This window comes from Dysidea avara, chromosome 11 (genome assembly GCF_963678975.1).
Source record: "Dysidea avara chromosome 11, odDysAvar1.4, whole genome shotgun sequence".
In the NCBI taxonomy this organism is placed as follows: Eukaryota; Metazoa; Porifera; class Demospongiae; order Dictyoceratida; family Dysideidae; genus Dysidea; species Dysidea avara.
The window spans coordinates 7,421,851-7,444,946 of NC_089282.1; the positions used below are offsets into that span (position 1 = coordinate 7,421,851).

Consider the following 23,096-nt stretch of genomic DNA (forward strand, 5'->3'; position numbering starts at 1 on the left):
ATTCGTATTAGCTAACTACTGTAAACATAGTGCTGCTGTTTAACTCCAGGAAAGATCGAGATACTCTAATAGAGCAGTCACCTATATACTCTAATAGAGCAGTCAAGTAACTTTATAGAGCATTCATGCGAATATGAAAGTAGCTACTTAAAGGATTTTGCATTTTGCATTTTTATTGAGGAAAGAATATTTCTGCACATTGTGGCATTATAGCTAATAAAATGTGCATCGGTGAATGAGATTTTGTTGCTATAGTTAGCAGTCATTTAGTCATGCATGGGAATCTGTAGAGCTCCTAAATTTATGTCATGCACTTGGGTGTGTAAGACACATCCTCTCCATGCTTAATTGTAGGTCTAGCTAATGTCTATATCTCCATGTATAGTTCAATAAATGGTTAATGCCATATACATGTATTTTTGCACATCCATCATGTTGCTGCAGGTTATATCACTTGTGTAGCTAGGTGTAGTTTCATAGTAGAGCATCTGTCAAAATATGAAAAAAATATCGTGATAATTAGTAATATCGTGATATTTTCCCATGATATATCGTGATAGTAAAATTTCAATACCGCCCAGCCCTACTTGAGGGGTACTTATTTACTTGTTAGTTATTGCTTGCCTTGTGTTGGTGGCTAATGCAATCAGTTGCATAGCTAATTTAAAATCGAAACTGCACAGTTGCATACAGACGTAGCTAGCCTGCTACATGCATGAGGAGACAAGTTTTGAGATAGAGACTTCAGTGAGATGGCATCAGATCTTGGATAGATGAGATGGGTTGACATCAGGACACACCGGTTTGGGCTAAATGACAAAAATGCTAACACCTCCAAAATCCATGTGCAGGTGCTGGTTTGGCTTAGCATCACCCAAGTCAACAAGAATAGAGTATTGTATAGTGTATAGATGAGTACATGTGTAGAGTGTAGATACTACATGCCACTTTACTACTTAGTAGCTAGGAAATCTCTAGGAACTGCTTCCCCCTTCCTATGGTGGAGAAGCAGTATTAAATAGTTGATCTCATTACCATCATAGAGGCATACAGTACTGAAATTTAAATACTTATCTTATAATCTCAGAGAAACAACACAAGTGGACTTGTCCTTTTCTCAACTTTGACCACGTTTTCATCTACTAGGCAGTTACGTACCTGTACATAGGTTGTGAGTGTAGCTATGTCTCAGGACCTACATATGTAACCACTGCATCATGGAGCCAAGTGTTCGAGTTACGTATTGAAACCAATCCATTATTTGCTACCAATACTGTACAAAGTGAATAAAAATTGTATCATTTCTTCATCCATGTAACTGCTCCTTCTTAAGTTTCTTAAATTCTTTTGATGCCATTTTTCTAGTAATGCCACAATCAACACCACTATGCATGAAAAGATTCATCATTAATGATCGGTTATCATTCATCATTAGTTGCTATCCAACTAGGAACCCATGAGAAAGGTACTGGAAATTGTAAAATACAAGAGTCAGACTACCTTATTCATAAAGCTGTTGTTGTCTGTGCAGTTTGCAAAGTTTTTGTATTCTGTTTATAATGTAGTAATCCAATCTGCTTTTATCCAAACAATTTAGGACTGAGTGATATCAAAAATCTTGTTTACTCAGTGACTCAATCATGTATGGTGATTGTGTACCTTTTACAAACTAATAATATGGCTACAACACCTGCAGCTTTGGGTAGAAGATACTAGCTAGTCTGGTTGACATTTGAAGGACTCAATTGTATTACAAATGCTCACACCACACTGTCAAATGTGCCACATTGATGAATCAGACATCCAAATAATAAAGAACGTCCAAATATGGCTATGCACTTTGCAAAAGCCACATTGATGAACCTGTCAATATCCAACACCCAAATAAGGAAGGATTGAGCATATATACATCCAAATATGGTTATGCATTCCACAGGAATGTTAATAGAATCCTTAAAATTACTACTACAATACACCTCCACAACCAGAACCATGAATAATAGCTTATAGTCAAGTGGTAACTTTATTGTGTTTTTGTACTTAACACCAAATATTGGTAATGTACTTACAAGATCATATATGGGAATCTTTTAATCAAATTAGTTATTTCTGGTACACAGACATTACTAATTTAGGTCTTTTTTCCACTGAAAAGAATTGGAAACTGTCAACATAACAAAATCAGCACTTTGAGTCACAAAGAATTGCCAATATTGGTAAATATGATACAGCGCTAACCAAATACAGCAAACAAGAAGTTAAATGTTTAGTTAACAACTGCACTGAGTTCTAGTAAAAGCAACAAAAATTAATTTTGTTGCACCCCACTTGGAAAAATATGAGACATTTTAGAACACTCTTTAACATATAAGACATCTGCTACATCCTTTCAAGGACTCTGAAGTTGATCTGTTCAAATTTCCACTATTACCAAATTCTCTACATACTGTGCAATATATCCAGTGTGTTTGGAGAAAAATTCCTAAGATTCTGTGGTTTTACAATTGGTACAATTAGAACTCCTGAAGGAAGAGAAAATACGTATATAGTCATGTAAGTCTGCTGCAAAAGAAAAATAAAAGTGAAAAGCACTGGATTAGTGTTGTTTTAGTTAACCAAAACTAAAACTAAAAGTGATTTTAGTTAAGACTTTTACGTTTGGTTATCTGAAACTAAAACTAAAATTTAAATTTTTCTGATTTGTCAAAAGACTAAAACTAAAAATGCCTCAATTTTTTACGCAGAAACTTATACTATAACTAAAAATATCATTTAATGTTTACAAATAACTGAAACTAAAAGTACTTGCCAAGTATACAAATAATTAAAACTAAAACTAAAAGTACTTACCACTTACAATTATAAAAGTTGTTATTTGTTTAAAACTAACACTAAAAGAACCTTGCTATATTGTAGTAACACATATTATAGCTAATTGCACATACCATCTGCCAGTGTATATAAAAGTAGCTAAAAGTGTTTTGCTATAGTATTTTAAAAATTGTTAATTTATAAGTGAAGTAGGGAGTGATGCAAAAAAAAGTAGTGAACAAGAGATGAATGATGGTGTTACAGCATAACTCAGTGGAAGTCCCTACTTTGGCATCGAACAAAATAATAATAGCTAATGTGCCACAGTAGGGACTTTCCCACTGAGCTATGCTGTAACACCATCATTCATCTCTTGTTTCACTACTTTTTTTGCATCAATCTCTACTTCACTTTTAAATTAACAATTTTTAAAATACTAGTTTGTTTAGTTTTTTTGTTGTAGCACAGTTAGCTACAATGTAACTTGTATTAGTCCACTTGTATTTTCCGCATCTGTGGGAAAGGTGGATACCAACACTTATAAACATCTTTCCCATTAGCTCAATGAGAAGTGGAGTTCCCCATATTCTGTGGTGATGGGCAGGCTTCGCTGTAGTTTGGGAGTTCTCCTTGCTGCACTCTTCAGTAATGGGATCACGCTTTAGATACAGGCATCCCTGTGTGCTCCAGCCGTCGACCTTGCCTTTGCTGAGGGGTACCTGTCTTCTTTAGAATAATACTAATTTTATATTGTGTTTGTTTCTTTTTCTTATAAAAATAACTACGTCTACCATATCAATGTAACTTGTAACTGTTCTATCATACATGACTGTTGTATTTGGGTTACTGTTGCATTAGAGTATATCTCAAGTCAGCCAAGGGGTGTGCAGCTAGCTAGACCTGAGGTGATCTTAAGTAAATAGCTAGTTAGATTGTTGTCAGGTCTCAGTACTCTTTCGCTATTATAGATCTTTATTTGGTGGGCATTAGGGACCCACCTAATATGCTCAAAATTTTACCTATTATGCTATGCTACACTGCTCAAAAATTTTACCTATTTATATGCTCAAATTATGCTCAAATTATGCTTCATTTCTTAATAAATTTGCAGTTATGGGCACATAAGTGGCTAAAGAACATCTTTGCTCTTCAAAATGTGCATGTGACAGAGAAAATCGATGTACTTTAATAGAACAGTCAGCTGCCTGATTGTTCTATTTGAGTTATTGACTGTTCTATCGATCTTTTTCTGTGATATGTATTTTGACCATCAAGGGTTTGTAGTATGGCTCAAATATTCTTCCTATTATGCTAGCATTATGCTCAATGCTTTCAGGCACCTATTATGCTCTTAATTGTACCAGCATAATCGGCAGGTCCCCTAGTGGGCGTGGTCACAAACCTATCGTGAACCAGATCGCAATTATGAAGTTGCAGATATCTAGCAAGTGTACCTCTCATAGTAGTGCCACTTCTGAATCCAGCTCTGAAATAATTCTATGACGTATAAATATGCTGCTGAAAGAAAGCGTTGATACGGAAAATTAACACCTCGATATGGTTTCATTGGATGAAGAAGAAGACAAACAGCCTGATTGAAGATAAAAGAAAAGACAAGGCACAGAGGACCTACTCTCGTCAGAACCCCAAAAGGCACATCCCACTGGTGAGTTTGTTATTGTGACGTAAAATGGTGACCATACGCTTCTTCATTTGGCCTCTAGCCTTGCGACTATGGTCAGTGAGGTAGTGAGGCAGTCAGTGAGACTAAAATTAGAGTTTTGGTGATTTTTTAAAAAAATTCTATATCCAGCCACCTGTAAGTTTTTTTTGTTTTTTTTTTTCAGTTTTTGATTTAATTGTTTAACTGTTTATTACAATACAAATTACTCTACAACTAAACTACAAACACAATTAATTACAACAGGGGTTTGGGAAAAGGAAAATCAGAGTCCTCACACTGCAAAGCCCAGTACCGTAAAATCATACGGGCATTGTTCGTCCATAAAGAAACTGAAAGTTGTTGTACCAAATGTTTACAAGCCTGTTTGGTTGATGCACCACTTCTGGCTGTGGTGCGTTCAGCGATAGTACGAAGGGATTGAAGCGCAAATGGTGACCAAAAAACCAAGTTTCTACAACAAGTGGGACAAAGTCACACCCCGCCTCCTCTACAGCATCTTGATGTCTCTGGTCCTTGGCTAACTCACCAGTTGCAGCAGCTACCCCAGCACAAGAAGAAGAAAAAGAAATGTGAGAAGGCTGGGTAGTGCTACGAACAGACACATCAAAATGCTGTCAGACCTTCAGTGCTGGTCACTGTAAAGCACTAATACAATACAATACAAAAAATAAGCTGGACGACCATGCTGAAAATCAGGGTGGTACACATCACCTGGGCGAGAATTATCTTCATAAGAAACACGTTGTTCCTTCAAAACTCCTGAGTGACTCTGGGACAAAGCATGACAAACAATGTCAACTAGAGCATCATGGCCACCTGTAAATGTTTTGTTATATTTAATGCTGTAGTATGTATTATATGGACTAGTACTATAAAGGTGATTTTCATCACATAAAATGTTTCTAGGATGATTTTTGAAGGCGGAATTTTGGGCAGCGCGCGAAAGTTTCACCACAATCCCTACTTAAACAGTACAACGGTACTACCATACCGTTTAATAAAGATATTTAATAATCATCACAAGGGTTTAATGCTAAGAAAGTTACTACTGTGACGTTGTCAAGCAGGATGTAGCTAACTTAAACTATCACAGAGTTTAATTATAAGAGCTCTTTTAAAATTAGTGAAATCATGTGCACTGTATTATACTTGTTCTTTCGGAAAAATAAATCATGTAGGTAAGCTGCTGCATTCATTATTGCATAAACCAAATATGGTGGGTTGCATCAAATGATTGAAGGGTGGTATGCACTGACTGCTAAATCAGTCTTCATATTTACTACATTTGTTTTGGCACTTGATGCAGCAAAACATTTTGATTTTGGTACCTTAGTACATTCTGTTGATCTTGTGCTTACAATGTCTATCTTGGCACCTTAAGTGTCACACTGTGTATCTTGTATTTTCAGAAACATTTAGAATATGTTTTGCTGCAACAAACAAGAAAATTTATTATGCTTTTAAATTTGCAGGTGTGTAATTTTTATCAATAGTCAATACAATAACACAAACACTGTTTTCCAAGTGGCACTTGTCCACCACTGTCTAGTGATGGTGGTTGTTTTGGTAAATTGTGCAGGGTTCCACAGTTCTTCTATATTTGATGCCACAGGAATTTCTAATGTCATCCTACCAATCCTAATGAAACCCTGCACTACCACACCTCATGCTAACCTTTGAGTTGGAGGCAAGTCATGGAATGGGACAAAAGTCTACCCAACGAGACTCGCATGTGGGTGTATATCCTCCCCCAGCCTGACATGTATCTTTTATTTATTTATTTATTATTAATTTAGCTTACAATTTTTGTTTGTTTTATTATTATTTGCACTGCTTATATATTCACAATAATATACACATATTTTGAATGTAGTCTAGGGGTGGGCTTAGGTGGGGACAAACATTTTCCAACTTACCATGTGGCCATCTGTGCACTCTTTTCTGATGCATGCATTTGAGAGTTATCCTGATTATAATGGAGTTATCCTGATTATAATGGAGTTATCCTGATTATAATGGAGTTATCCTGATTATAATGGAGTTATCCTGATTATAATGGAGTTATCCTGATTATAATGGAGTTATCATGATTATAATGGAGTTATTCTGATTATAATGGAGTTATCCGGATTATAATGGAGTTATCCTGATTATAATGCTCACCGTTTCCTGCCTACTTTGCATTGTGGAATTATTGCATCTACCTGGTCATCAATTACAAGCTGTCAGTAAGTAACGTTATTGCATACCTCCCTGTTTAAACTCAATTTAAATACATCATTGCAACTAACATTTAAACTGACTTACGTATTTGCATCTAAATCCAAAAGCCATGTGGGTATACTTGCAGCAGTGATATTTTCGGCCAGAAAAGACCAAATGATCATATTTAGTACTATGATATTTGTTTTAAATGGTACCATATGGATAACTGTAACTAAAACTCTTGAAATCTACGATCTAAAACTACAACTAAAATGTATTGAAGATGGCAACTAAAACTAAAACTTTAACTAAAACTTTTTTCTATCTGCAGCTATAACTAAAACTAAAAGTCAAATGTATTACTAAAACAACACTACACTGGATATTAGTTTGCCATATTTGGTAATTGTTGATAACTTTGCCATATATGGTCATTATTATGTGACTAACAGTAGTGAAGGTGACACACCCACAAAACTAGATGGTATAAAAGGAGACTACTCAGAACACTTCATCATAACACAACTGATCATTTACTCACTAACTACAAGTGAAGCTGTGAACAATGAAACACACTGGATTGCTAGTGATCATAATATACACTGTAGTAGTTACTATCACTACACAGTATGGGTGAGTATTGTCTTCTTCAGTTAGTATCAGATTATTACACTGTGACTACTCTTTCAGAGAGGGGACACAACTTGTTGATGATGACATAATAAAGGTACAGTACATACATATTAGTAATAGTCTATTGTACACAGACTATTGATATTAGCACATTATACACAAAAGAGTTGTGTTGCTATGCATTACTAGGCACTATTGTGTAATTGCATGTGTATTTATCTGTATGAATGCGTGTAACAGAGCAGGAACAGACTTTCATGCTCAGTATATGAACATCAAGCAAGCTAAAAGCTAATTAAAAAGTTTTCCTTGAGGCTGTAGCAGCAATGGTAGCAGCATTAGGGAATTCTGACCCGGTCACTTAAATTATGACCAGCATTTATGTGTTGATGGAAACAGGAGACTGTGTGCCTACCCAACAATATCCTTCAGTGTGTACATAGCAACTATTGAGGGGTTTGCATGTACAATAAGATTTAGTGTGGTAATTTTTACAGCGACAAAGCATTGCTCAACCTACTAAACCATGTAATAGTTCCAATGAAGGAGAGTCACTCTATAAAGCATTATATGCTGATATGATATGGATCTGTAAGAGTAAACAATGGACTCCATACAAGTAATCTTACTACATCTATACAACTAACAACATTAATACTTTACAGGTTGTCACCATCCATTGGTACTACTAAGTCTTTAAGTGCTACTTCCTGTAACACAATTAAACAACAACTAACCACTGACTGTAATACACCAGTAACAAGTGGAATCTACTGGGTACAGGATATGCAGGTATGGATATGTACAACATTAATGATAGTAATAGTCCACATTGTGTGCTGCTGTTAACAGGTTTATTGTGACATGGAAGAATTGGATGGTGGAGGATGGACATTAGTGTGGCAACATTCTTATATGGAACATCTTCCACTCACTCACAACATGACATTCTTCAGTGATCACTACAAGAATTGTACCACACGAGCATCTGGATGGTGTAACATACCAAATAAGGCAAGATTTAGTGAAGCTACTGAACAAATGATTGTGGCATATCACAAGGGAACTGTAGTGCATGCTTACAAGGGTCTCCTGAATAGGAACATTGATTATAACTGGAGTGGAGCTATACTACTAGACTTTGTGAAGATTGTAGACAAGTGTACTAGTAGAAATGGAGTCCAACCAGCTCCTCAAAATGCTCGAGTTATAGGTCTCAGTTTTGACAAGGCCACACCATACAACTACAAGTCTCACTGTGACACATATTGGGGTACACTCACAAGTCCTGGTGATTGTCGATGGGAGAACTGTAGACTACCATCATCTATTTCAAGCATCACATATGATGTCCAAATGACAGTTTCCATTTTTGTACGCTAACAATACTGACAGTAAACAGTAACACATTTCAATATGTGTGACACAGTATAAACACAGAAGTTAGAACTATTCCACTTTGTTGTTAAATTGTGAAACATGTACTATCTATTTGTGATTGATATGTAATTTTTACATGTTTGCAAATTAAAGAGTAATAAGTGAATAAATTACGTAGCGATGCAATTGATCTGCAAAAGAATTAGCATGATAGATGCATGCTATTTTGAGCAAGCACACATTGAAATAGTACAATGTATGATTCACTGCAGTCACTGTGATGTTCATACTGGCTCCTTTCATAGGTAAAATCATTAGCACAATCACAAATACATATTATCAAATACATCACCTGTGCATAGGTCATTATCACATGTAAGCACTAAAATGCAGTAGACCTACACTGGTTGATAAAACTTATTCTGTACTCAATCCTTCAAAGAGTAATATGTTATGATGGTAGAGAGAGTAGGTGAGTGACAGTTAATCTAAGGTTAATACGCGACATATTGTTCCAACAAGCAGTGTTTATTCTAGGGCTGTTAGGGGGGAACTTTCCCCCCTAAAATCTTAGACTCACCCCATAAAATTGTGAGTGACTGTTTCACTATACTTAGGTTCAGCTTGTTTTTAAAATGGCACACAAAACTTTTAAAACTATTACATCATTATGTCATCACTATGCGTCGTGCTCTATCAACCAAAGATTTGGTTTTACCCAATTCGCACAAATATCAAAATCAACACTCATGACACAACTTAAATGATTAACCAGTTTCACAACTATTTTAACTGTTTTGAATTATAGTGAACTTGCACAACTATATGTAGACTTTCAGGCACCTGGTCACCCCCAAAACTCCTGATTCCTGATCATAATATACACTGTAGTAGTTACTATCACTACACAGTATGGGTGAGTATTGTCTTCTTCAGTTAGTATCAGATTATTACACTGTGACTACTCTTTCAGAGAGGGGACACAACTTGTTAATCATGACATAATGAAGGTACAGTACATAGATAATAGTAATAGTCTATTGTACACAGACTAATTGATATTAGCATAGCTACAAACAAGAGTTGTATTGCTGTGGATTAATAGGCACTATTGTGCAATTGTATATGTATTTCTGTGTATGAATGTATGTGACAAAGCAGGAAAAGACATTCATCCTCAGCATACAAACATCTGATTCAAGAGCAATAAAAGCTAATTAAAAAGCTTTATTTTATAGCTGCCACAGCAACGGTAGCATTATTACTAACCCCTGTCATTTAAATTCTGACCAGCATTTATGTATAGGAGAATGCTTGTCTACCCAATAATATCCTTCAGTGCGCACATAGCAACTACATATTGAGGTTTTTTTACAATTTTATTTACAACGACAAAGCATTGCTCGACCTACTAAGCCATGTCATAGTTCCAATGAAGGAGAGTCACTCTATAAAGCATTACATGCTGATATCATATGGATTTGTAAGAGTAAACAATGGACTCCATACAAGTAATCTTACTACATCTATACAACTAACAACATTAATACTTTACAGGTTGTCACCATCCATTGGTACTACTAAGTCTTTAAGTGCTACTTCCTGTAACATAATTAAACAACAATTAACCACTGACTGTAATACACCAACAACAAGTGGAATCTACTGGGTACAGGATATGCAGGTACGGATGTGTACAGCATTAATGATAGTAATAGTCCACATTGTGTGCTGCTGTTTAACAGGTTTATTGTGACATGGAAGAATTGGATGGTGGAGGATGGACATTAGTGTGGCAACATTCGTATATGGAACATCTTCCACTCACTCACAACATGACATTCTTCAGTGATCACTACAAGAATTGCACCACACAAGCATCCGGATAGTGTAACATACCAAATAAGGCAAGATTTAGTGAAGCTACTGAACAAATGATTGTGGCATATCACAAGGGAACTGTAGTGTATGCTTACAAAGGTCTCCTGAATAGGAACATTGATTATAACTGGAGTGGAGCTATACTACTTGACTTTGTAAAGATTGTAGACAAGTGTACAAAGCATAATGGAGTCCAACCAGCTCCTGAAAATGCTCAAATCATTGGTCTCACTTTTGACAAGACGACACCATACAACTAAAAGTATAACTGTGACACATGCCGTGGTTCATTCTCAAGTTCTGGTGATTGTCGATGGGAGAACTGCGTACTACCATCATCCATTTCAAGTAGCACAAGCCATGTCCAAATGACAGTAGCAATTTTTGAATGCTGACAGTAAACAGTATCAATACCTTTGGGCTGGAACAGTAAAGAAATGCAACAAAGAAAGTGGAAAAAACCCATGATGCATGCACTGCATCTTTTGTGGTATAATATGATAAAGTCATGCCTCTGGCAAAGCAATGTCAAACTGAATAAATCAAACCTGTAGTGTTAGCCAGAAGGTTTCGGTGGATTACTTGGGTAGCACATGGTCAATCAGTAAAAAAAATTCTTTAAGCATAGAATTTCAATAAAGTACTGATAGTAATCAACCATCAACCAATTGAAAAGCTGGTTTTCTGGTAGATAATGTTTTGGCAAAATAAGAACCTTCGTAATCCTGCTAATAATTTTCCATACTTGTGGGATAAATCCAATGCATTATAATTTCCTTCTTTAAAAGTTTTAATAACATTATTAGCATACATACGTGTGTGTGTGTGTGTGTGTGTGTGTATGTGTGCAATTGTAAATGAACGCTGGTCTGACTGTATGATATAAAAAGTGATTAGTGCCACGGAGGTGTCGAACATACTATTCTCATGACATTATTCATCTCAGTATGTACATACTTATTACAAGGTATGAAAACAGTCAGCCACCAGAAAGGTTACAATACACATAAAACGACTACCTTTACTGTACACCCCCACAATAAGAACCACAGATTTCTAAGTAGCCAAGTAAACTTTCTTGTTGTATTTACATAATTAACAAGGAAGTTTGGTATCTGCCTACAGGTATAGGTACTATGAAAGTATTTAAACTGCTTGAGAACTGTCACAGTGGCAATCTCCAACATTTTCAACTTTGGTCATAGTTCCTTTGGCCAGAAATACCATTCCCAGCAACTCTACATAAACAACTTACTAAAAATTGCTGAAACTGGCAATACATCTTCAAAAACATTACTTTGTAAGTAGAGTAGAAATCACAGAGCACAAGTTAACGTGTTGGAAATCACGAACACAACAACTTTCTGTTGTATACGTAACAGAATAAGCAAAATATAAACAAACATTTGCATAGGATATTTCAGACATCATGTATTACATACCACACCTGCTATGGCTCTCATACAGCAAAGATGAAATTCCACTATAACTTTACAGCCATTTCTTAACACCCTATGTGTTTTGTATTATGCACCAGGAGTGAAAGTATATACATCACTAACTTCAATACAGTGCATACACACATAAAGAGATACAGATTGGTATAGGCAACTTCCATCATAACAAAATGCATCAACCTTCTAAAAATAATAACCACTAACAGTCAGCAATTGCTATCTTTAGCAATTACTGAGCATTGCCATTCATTACTGCATAATCACATGACCAACAGTCAGTGATGGTGATACACCCACAAAACTGGATGGTATAAAAGAGAGACTACTTATAACACTTCATCATAACACAACTAATCATTTACTGACTAACTACAAGTGAAGCTGTGAGCAATGAAACATACTGGACTGCTAGTGATCATAATATACACTGTAGTAGTTACTATCACTACACAGTATGGGTGAGTATTCTCTTCTTCAGTTATTATCAGATTATTAGAATGTGGCTACTCTTTCACAGAGGGGACACAACTTGTTGATCATGACATAATGAAGGTACAGTACATACATATTAGTAATAGTCTATTGTACACAGACTATTGATATTAGCACATAGCTACAAAAACGACTTGTGTTGCTGTACATACTGTGCAACCGCATGTGTATTTCTCTGTATGAGTATATACAACAGAGTAGCAACAGATTTTCATGTTTGGCACACAAACACTGACCAAGCTGAAAGACAACAAAAGCTTTATTTTGAGCTCTTGCAGCAATAGTAGCACCAGAGCATTATTAAATTCTGAGCAGTATTTATGTATTGTTGGCAATAGGGGTCAGTGTGCCTACTCAATAAAACTATTTAGTGTGTAGAAACTACCTATTGAGATGTTTTGTACAATAATGGTATTTTTTACAGCGACAAAGCATTGCTTAACCTACTAAGTCATGTACTACTTCCAATGAAGGAGAGTCAATCTATAAAGCATTACATGCTGATATGATATGGATCTGTAACAGTAAACAATGGACTCCATACAAGTGATCTTACTACATCTATACAACTAACAACATTAATGCTTTACAGGTTGTCACCATCCATTGGTACTACTAAGTCTTTAAGTGCTACTTCCTGTAACACAATTAAACAACAACTAACCACTGACTGTAATAAACCAACAACAAGTGGAATCTACTGGGTACAGGATATGCAGGTATGGATGTGTACAGCATTAATAATAGTAATAGTCCACATTGTGTGCTGCTGTTTAACAGGTTTATTGTGACATGGAAGAATTGGATGGTGGAGGATGGACATTAGTGTGGCAACATTCTTATATGGAATATCTTCCACTCAGCCACAACATGACATTCTTCAGTGATCACTACAAGAATTGTACCACACAAGCATCTGGATGGTGTAACATACCAAATAAGGCAAGATTTAGTGAAGCTACTGAACAAATGATTGTGGCATATCACAAGGGAACTGTAGTGCATGCTTACAAGGGTCTCCTGAATAGGAACATAGATTATAACTGGAGTGGAGTTATACTACTAGACTTTGTGAAGATTGTGGACAAGTGTGTACAGAAAAATGGAGTCCAACCAGCTCCTGAAAATCAAATTGCTATTGGTCTTACTTTTGACAAGGCTTCACCATACAACCATAAGTCTCATTGTGACACATACAAGGGTTCGTTCACAAGCGCTGGTGATTGTCGATGGCATAACTGCCACCTTCCATCATCCATCTCAAGCAGCAAATACAATGTTCAAATGACAGTAGCCATTTTCATGCTCAGTGCATGAACACTGAGCAAGCTGAATACTAACAAAAGCTTTATTTTGAGCAATTATTGCAGCAGCAGGGCCGCCTAGAGAAATTAAGGGGTCCAGGGCGAAGAGTTAAAGTTGGCCCCTGGGTAGCTGTAAGTTGAAGCCAAAAAAGGGTCATTACGTGCTGACAATGATAATAAGTTACCCCTCACCAACTATATCTCCTTATTTATAACTACATACATAGCTTACTATATTGCTCCTCTGAAGAATACTGTAACTGCTCTATTAGAGTACATCAACCTTTTTAGAAGATATTCAAGGAGCCCTTGATGGGTGCCACCGGGGGGCCCCTTTCAGGCAAGGGCCAGGGGAAAAATGCCCCAGTTGCCCCCCTGTGGGCGGCCCTGAGCAGCAGACCATTATTTAACATGCATGCTGCAGATGTAGGAGACCTAAGTGCACGCTATGATTTAATAGTGCACTATGACCTAAGTGAACACTAATGTTGAAATGGTTTCAAGTATCACGTAATTTGTAAGCTGGTTTAACAGGTTTGGGTCACGTGACACACTTTGTTGCTAAGCAATGGTAGCAGCAGACCATTATTAAATTAGTATTGCTCAATAGGAGTCTGTGTGTCTATTCAATTATTTAGTAGAAACTACATATTGAGATGTTTGTACAATCAAACAGTATGGCAGTACCGTTTAAGTAGGGATAGCAGTGAAAATTTCACGCGCTGCCCAAAATTTCATCTTTAAAAATCACCCTACAGACATTTTAATCACAAAAATCACCTTTATGGAATAGTACTAGTCCATATAATATATAAAACAGCATTAAATATAACAAAACACTTACACGTGGCCGGATATAGGATTTTAAAAAATCGCTAAAACTCAAATTTTAGTCACACTGCCTCACTGACCACAGTTGCCAGGCTAGAGGCCGAAAGAAGCAGCACATGGTCACTATTTTATGCCACAATAACAAACTCACTAGTGGGATGTGCTAACAACATTAATACCTTACAGGTTGTCACCATCCATTGGTACTACTAAGTCTTTAAGTGCTACTTCCTGTAACACAATTAAACAACAACTAACCACTCACCAACAAGTGGAATCTACTGGGTACACGATATGCAGGTGTGGATGTGTACAGCATTAATAATAGTAATAGTCCACAATGTGTGCTGCTGTTTAACAGGTTTATTGTGACATGGAAGAATTGGATGGTAGAGGATGGACATTAGTGTGGCAACATTCTTATATGGAACATTTTCCACTCACTCACAACATGACATTCATCAGTGATAACTACAAGAATTGTACCACACGAGCATCTGGATGGTGTAACATACCAAATAAGACAAGATTTAGTGAAGCTACTGAACAAATGATTGTGGCATATCACAAGGGAACTGTAGTATATGCTTACAAGGGTCTCCTGAATAGGAACATTGATTATAACTGGAGTGTAGCTATACTACTAGACTTTGTGAAGATTGTGGACAAGTGTACAAGTGGCATTAATAAAGGAGTCCAACCAGCTCCTGAAAACAATATTGTTATTGGTCTCACTTTTGACAAAGAGTCACCGTACAACTATAAGGCTAACTGTGACACTTATCATGGTACGTTCACAAGTCCTGGTGATTGTCGATGGGAGAACTGTAGATTACCATCATCCATTTCAAGCAGCACACATCATGTTCAAATGACAGTAGCCATTTTTGTGCGCTAACAACACTTACAGCTAAGCAGTAACACATTTCAATAAGAGTGACACTGTATGAACATAGAAGTTAGAACTACTCCATTTTGTTGCTAAACTGTTTATCATGCAGTATCTATTTGTGACTGAAATGTACTTTTTACATGTTTACAAACTGAGAGTATTAAGCGAACAAATTACACAATGGCATAATTGATCTGAAGCACACAAAATTAGTGTGCTAGGTGCATGCACTTATAAGTAAGCACACATTGGAATAGTAGATTCACTGCAATCATGATATTCAGACTAGTACAGTTTAAAATTCTGTACACATTTGTGTTAATAAAAGATACAAATACATGTAGTATACAATACATTGTACATTTTTAAATGTAGTAGACAAACACTGGCTGCTAAATCTCATTCTATACTCAATCCCTTAAAGGAACTGATGCTATGCATATGTTAATCATAACTGTCATCTTACGTTTGGATATGCACACATACTGCATGTATATCAGCTTCTTGCTCCTGACAAAGAGATGATCTATGCCCAACAATTAGACCCACTGGTGTATATTTCAATACATGCATCAGTGCTTTCATCAATTGAAGCCAGTACCTTGCTCATTCATGTACAAAGTATGACCAAGGTTACCAATACAGAAGAGACAACAGAGATCACAAAAATCCGACATAATAGTGCAAGCTAAATTTTTCAATACAAATGTACAAACAATGTATGTGTACCATTTTAAAAGTCCATAAATTTTTAATAGTTTGTTCTTTATGAAGAACAGCAAAATCTTGGATATCATCCTATTTACCTACTCAAGCATAGTTTGAAAATCTTGGTTCATAGCAGTACACTAAAAGAAATGTAAGATATGAGAATTTGTTTACGTATATCTGTTCACACAAGAAAGATAGTAAACACTAACCCATCTCCTTTTTGTGAAGAAATGATACAAGTTTAAACTGAATATACCATAGAGTTATAAATCATTACCATTTAGTTATTCATTTTCCCAATACTTCTTGTACAAGTTAATCTTTCTGTTCTTACCACTTTGTGGTGCTGTAACTCCAAAAGCAGAGCTGTAGCAAAAACATCACAAAGATTTTCAAAATTTATCCCTTTTGAGAGATTGTGATGACTGAAATCGGCAGTGAAAGTCGTAAGATTGTCAACTGAAACCTATAGCTGACTGCTCTATTACAGCTATTCCACTGACTGTTCTATTGGAGTATTTGGATCTCACAATAATTGAAAACTGATCAGAAACACCAGACTAGCCAGATCACTTGCTACTGCTCTGATAAGAATCATAAGATCTCAGTATATGAAGCTGAAACTTCAAACCTTGGTTACATAAATGATAGATTTGATAAAAATAATTTGAAAAGTGTTCTGTTGTGTTGTCGCAAATTCTGTTTACAATTACTACAAAACCCCACTACCTGATACCTCATGCTATATTTTGACAACAAATGCACCTTACATGATTAAAGATGTTTCTACATGTATAAAGACTTCAATTTCAAAAATAGATTGCTGTATATTTAATCACATACACTGCAATTATTAGTGTGGCTGTTTAAGCTTGAGCAATAGCAAAGTCTAAACTGCTTATACTGCATCAAAAGGCAATACAACAGTTTCTTTTTCACTTGAGAACCTAAGGTAGCCAGAAATTTTCTTTACTCACTGTTTTAGCAGTGTACAGTGGTTCCTTTTTTACAAACTAATAATATGGTTGCAACATTACACTTGGTTTAAAGATATTAGTTCAGATGACATTTGAGTGTCTCAGTTACCAATTGTTCAGACCACATTGTTAAGTGTGCCACTGTCAATATTCAAGGACTGAGTGTAAATACAAATGTGGTTATGCACTTTACAAGGATGTCAACAATCAACAGAATCCTGAAATAGATAGTCACTACACCACTATAATACACCTGGAGCCACAAGCAGAACCATGAATAATAGCTGAGTAGTCAAGTGATAACTTGTAAACAAATACAACTAATTTTGGTTATTATTTCACTGGAAACTGTCAACATACTGTAATAAGACAAAACACACAGAGCTATGTAGAATTGGAAACATTGGTAACATCAGCAACCTTGAGCAAAGAAGAAATCAAACAATATTTTATTAAACAAGTATCAACTTTTTTGCACTTGATTATAATGAATAAATATGTAGAAAAGAAACTTGAGACATTTTGTGTATAAAACATTCTTTCATTTATGCATAAGAACATAAGACATCTGTTACGTGTAGGAGCTCTCCATAGTCTGAAGTTAATACGTTATGCCAACCAAACTTCCACCATAATCAGATTTTTCCTACACTGCAATACATCTGGTGTGCATGTCAAGAGAAATTTGAAGTTTTATCATATGTATATGCGTACTCTTGAAGAAAGAAGAAATACATATGTTTAAGAACTTTGGAGAGAAAGATCAAAGCAAAAATAGTGCTATATTTGCCATACAGAACACTTTATGCAACCACACATACAATATTGGTAACTGCAGTGTTATATCAAGGTAGTTATAGCACTGTGCATGGGAAGAAAACAATTAGTTATCCAAAGAAAGCACCCTAGAGGCAAAGGAAAAGGCACCCCACAGGGATATCTGTAACCATCCAAAAGGTTGCTTGGTGAGTTTCAGATAGTTTCATGCATGCTCCAGCTTAACCTTGGAAATTATTCAAATTAGTTTAGGCCATAAAAAATATAGCACTAAAAGAGCAGTCTTGAGATGAAATATAGTGCTTGGCTTTGCCTCGTGTTATAATTGTCCCTCATCTACTCTTTTATGTGATATATTTTTCATATAGATCATTCATGGTAGTGCTTTAACTAATACATATAGTTACACAAGTATTTTACAAAGACAACAGAAGTAAAATGCACTGGACTTTCTTATAGCCTAAAAAACAACAAAAAATAATATTCTACACAATAGTTAATCATTTTTAGAATTTTGAGAAGTTTTACATATATGGTTATTATTACATCATTGATATAGGATAGTCAATGACCAACAGTCAGTGATGACACCCCCACAAAACTGAATGATATAAAGGAGACTACTCATAACACTTCGTCATAACACAACTGATCATTTACTCACTAACTTCAAGTGAAGCTGTCAACAATGAAACACACTGGACTGGTAGTGATCATAATATACACTGTAGTAGTTACCATCACTACACAGTATGGGTGAGTATTGTCTTCTTCAGTTAGTATCAGATTATTAGAATGTGGCTACTCTTTCAGAGAGGGGACACAACTTGTTGATCATGACATAATGAAGGTACAGTACATACATATTAGTAATAGTCTATTGTACACAGACTATTGATATTAGCACATAGCTACAAACAAAAGTTGTGTTGCTGTGTATTACTAGGCACTATTGTGCTATTGCATGTGTATTTGTGTATGAATGCATGTCACAATCAGACTTTCACACCCAGCAAATAAACATTAAGCAAATTGAAAGCTAAAACCTTCCTTTTTGGCTGCTGCAATGGTAGCAGCAGACCATAATTATTGAGTTCTGACCAGTATTCATGTAGTGTTGGTACTAGTTGACTGTGTGTCTACCCAACAATATCATTTAGTGTAATTATTGAGATGTTGTACAATAAGATCTATACAGTGCGGTGATTTTCACAGCAACAAAGTATTGCTCAACCTACTAAGCAATATAATAGTTCCAATGAAGGACAGTCACTCTATAAAGCATTACATGCTGATATGATATGGATCTGTAAGAGTAAACAATGGACTCCATACAAGTAATCTTACTACATCTATACAACTAACAACATTAATACTTTACAGGTTGTTACCATCCATTGGTACTACTAAGTCTTTAAGTGCTACTTCCTGTAACACAATTAAACAACAACTAACCACTCACTGTAATACACCAGTTACAAGTGGAATCTACTGGGTACAGGATATGCAGGTATGGATGTGTACAGCATTAATAATAGTAACAGTCCACATTGTGTGCTGCTGTTTAACAGGTTTATTGTGACATGGAAGAATTGGATGGAGGAGGGTGGACATTAGTGTGGCAACATTCTTATATGGAACATCTTCCACTCACTCACAACATGACATTCTTCAGTGATTACTACAACAATTGTACTACACGAGTATCTGGATGGTGTAACATACCAAATAAGGCAAGATTTAGTGAAGCTACTGAACAAATAATTGTGGAATATCACAAGGGAACTGTAGTGTATGCTTACAAGGGTCTCCTGAATAGGAACATTGATTATAACTGGAGTGGAGCTATGCTACTAGACTTTGTGAAGATTGTGGACAAGTGTACACAAGCAAATGGACTTCAACCAGCTCCTGAAAATCGACTAAGTATTGGTCTCACTTTTGATGTATATATTCACCATACAACTACAAGGCTAATTGTGACACATATGCAGGTTCATTCACAAGTCCTGCTGAATGTCAATGGCATAACTGCCGCCTACCATCATCTATTTCAAGCAGCAACAGCAATGTCCAAATGACAATAGCCATTTTTGTGCGCTATCACCACTGACAATAAACAGTAATACATTTCAATAAGAGTGACACAGTATAACCATACATAGAACTCTCCAGTTTACTGTTAAATCTTCTACATGCAGTATGTGAGGGTGATTGATATGTACGTACTTTTTACATGTTTTCAAATTAAGAGTGTTAAGTGAACCATTACAGAATGGCACAATTAATAATACAGTTATAATGTTCACAGTAACTCAGTGTCAAGGTTAAATTTTGTTTGTATTTACAAGGTAATAAATAGTATACAATTCAGCAACAACGTATGTAGGTCACTATTATATACTATTTAGATACAGTAGACATATTCTTGGTGTCAAATCTTATTCTATACTAGAAGAACTGATACTGTGATAGTAAAGAGAGTGAAAATACCATGATCTCATGACTATCATAGAGATATAAAAGAGGTCATTTCGAATATTCATCAGGGAAAAGTCAAAATATCATTGTTCTGAATTCATTAGGCCAAAGGAGCATTCCACAATCAAACATGAAGCAAAACTTGAATCGCATTGTTTATCATGTAAACTCATAACATTCTGGCTCTCACCAAGGTCGATAAGCTGCATATAGACAGTCATCACTGCTGGCTGAGAACACACAGCTTTGCTCCATAACATACCAAGACCTACTATTAAGTAGATGAGAATGTGTTCAAAGCGGAGGAAGGGAAAGTTTACCTGCACCGGTATATGTTCTATTGTGTGCTATCTCTCTCAGAGCATTGGACAAATAATCGATCCTCAGCACTGCATGTTGACATATATGCTATGCTATAGAAATTATTTCCAAACATAGGGAAGCATTCTTTTTTATCATGATGCTCCTTGCAGACTGTACGTATGAAGTGAGGGTCAGTGATAAGATGGAACAATAATGTGCAAGATTGCATAAGTCATTTGGCTGGTGAGAGTTGGTTACAAGTTGAACAGTGGGCAGTAATTCAAGAAGCTGATTACACTTTTTCAGGTGTCAGAGCCTATGTATGTACTGCATCAAAGTTGGAATAACTTTAAATTAGTGTAAAAAAATTTTTTTTTCGACCTGTTAAAATCTCCAGTAATTTGTAGGTGTTACTTCATCAGTCCTACTATAGGGATCAATCTGTTTGCTAAGAATGGAATTATTTATTATTACAACTTTTAAAGTCTAAGTAGCTAAAGTCTTTGAGCAGGCTGTAGGACCAGGTGTCCTACAGACCTTCAGCACTTGTGCTGTAAAGCATTAATAAATAAACTAGTGTCCATTTGGTTCTACTTGGGGTACTTAGAGATAATGAGTTACTCTCTAGAATTCCTATGGATATAATTACATGAAAATAACAAGGAGAAAACATCCTGACCACCTGGTAGACTCCTGTAAGCGTTCGAGCGTAAATCGGATGGCTGCAGGTTTGAGGCTACCTAGGTCCAGTCATGGATTTTTTTTCTCCTTTCCCCAACTTTTCAAACACACCTTAAGTAGTTAAAGTCTAAGTAGCTAAAGTCTTTGAGCAGGCTGTAGGACCAGGTGTCCTACAGACCTTCAGCACTTGTGCTGTAAAGCATTAATAAATAAATAAAAACAACACTTAATGTTGAAGCAAATAATCAATAGGTGATCTGAGGGGAGACAAGAGGCAAAGTCCCCTTGGCCCTTCTCTTGCCCCCTTGGCATATTGACACTAAAAAACAAGTTGGAAATTATTCATTTCACACTGTATTGAAGTACAGAAAGCCATTGGGAAAGTAAGAAACAACAATTAATGTACTCTATAGTTATAAACTGCAGAAATTGAGGCAAATACGTTTTGTGCAAAGATTAAGATACTCTAATAGAGCAGTCACTACTCTAATAGAATATCACAATTTTAATATCAATTGATAATTTTTGCAAAGTATAACTTATTTTGATTAATACACTTTACCATCAAACATGTTTATCTCAGATAGGCAATAGATGATTTGCAAAGCACACACTTTGTTAAATAACTAACTCAAATAAAGTATAGGAGTAAAAATTTCTTAGAACACATCCAAATAGAGTCTAAGAATGTCCAGTCCTTTGATCATCCAGCTATACCAACCAAAGTTATGTAAATGAATATAACTTTTGTACTAGAGTTCCACTCTTCTCCTCTTAATGAAATCAATACTGTTTTTATAGGATATAAAACTTCTTGCCCCTCCTCAGCTCCCTAAAAGTGTCTCCTACATCTACCTATGCAAAGTATTAACATATATAGCCAAACTCCATTTGATTCTCCTTAAACTTGGTTTTTGAAATATCTTCACTGACAAGTAATGATGTTCCTTGTTTTATTTTAGTAAATGCATATACAAGCCCAGTATTCTGTATATGACTAATTGCTACAAATGACATTTTGATTTAAAACTTACACATCTATACGTTGTACTTTTGTTGCCAGGTTTTTTGAAATGGTGATATGACATGCTCTAAATCCATTTTGCTATATTCATGCTTTACTGCCAATTATGTATCTGAATTTACCAAAAAAATGATGTACCACCATTTTTTTTCTTCATCCATGTAACTGCTGCTGTTGTTACATATAAAAATATCCATGATTAATTACTGGTTATTTGTCACTATCATTCATCATTACTTACTGAGTTGTATCATCTCAGTGGTAATCTACAGGAAGGCTACAGAAAGGCTGTAAATGCAGGAGTCAAGACACTTTACTTCATGAAGGCGATTTTGTCTGTGTAGTTCACAAAGATTTGCCCTCAAATCTTCTGTATCAAAAAACCAAATATAGTAGCCCAATTTGTTATCATCTGAGCACTTTGAGACTGAGGGCACAGCCAGAAATTTTCTTAATTTCCCCATTGAGTAGCTGTGGTGATTTCTCTTGACACTTGCAGCATTACAGATGGCAGCATTACAGATGGTTAATACTGTTCATGTGTTACATTGGTGGATCTGTCCACATCTCAG

At 35.8% G+C, this 23,096-nt stretch overlaps 2 protein-coding genes across 2 annotated transcripts; both read left to right on the forward strand.

Annotated features, from left to right (window-relative positions):
- Nucleotides 1–7,226: 7,226 nt before the first annotated feature.
- LOC136238777 (uncharacterized) lies at nucleotides 7,227–8,821 on the forward strand. Its single transcript, XM_066029371.1, has 5 exons — nucleotides 7,227–7,333; nucleotides 7,391–7,427; nucleotides 7,831–7,952; nucleotides 7,999–8,125; nucleotides 8,186–8,821. The coding sequence occupies exons 1-5, from the start codon at nucleotides 7,266–7,268 to the stop codon at nucleotides 8,714–8,716; spliced, it is 885 nt and encodes a 294-aa protein (XP_065885443.1). The 5' UTR covers nucleotides 7,227–7,265; the 3' UTR covers nucleotides 8,717–8,821.
- A 3,578-nt stretch (nucleotides 8,822–12,399) lies between these two features.
- LOC136237642 (uncharacterized) lies at nucleotides 12,400–20,116 on the forward strand. The gene is made up of 6 exons (XM_066027859.1): nucleotides 12,400–12,509; nucleotides 18,849–18,885; nucleotides 19,251–19,372; nucleotides 19,419–19,545; nucleotides 19,607–19,981; nucleotides 20,030–20,116. Exons 1-6 carry the CDS (start codon nucleotides 12,442–12,444, stop codon nucleotides 20,114–20,116), a joined length of 816 nt encoding a protein of 271 aa, XP_065883931.1. The 5' UTR covers nucleotides 12,400–12,441.
- The last annotated feature ends 2,980 nt before the right edge of the window (nucleotides 20,117–23,096 follow it).

Coding starts and splice junctions, on each gene's coding strand:
- LOC136237642 (XM_066027859.1), top strand. CDS start 12,442: ATGAAACATACTGGACTGCTAGTGATCATAATATACACTGTAGTAGTT. Junction 19,373..19,418: donor AAACAATGGACTCCATACAA/GTAATCTTACTA, acceptor AATACTTTACAG/GTTGTTACCATCCATTGGTA. Junction 19,546..19,606: donor ACTGGGTACAGGATATGCAG/GTATGGATGTGT, acceptor GCTGTTTAACAG/GTTTATTGTGACATGGAAGA.
- LOC136238777 (XM_066029371.1), top strand. CDS start 7,266: ATGAAACACACTGGATTGCTAGTGATCATAATATACACTGTAGTAGTT. Junction 7,334..7,390: donor ACTATCACTACACAGTATGG/GTGAGTATTGTC, acceptor CTACTCTTTCAG/AGAGGGGACACAACTTGTTG. Junction 8,126..8,185: donor ACTGGGTACAGGATATGCAG/GTATGGATATGT, acceptor TGCTGTTAACAG/GTTTATTGTGACATGGAAGA.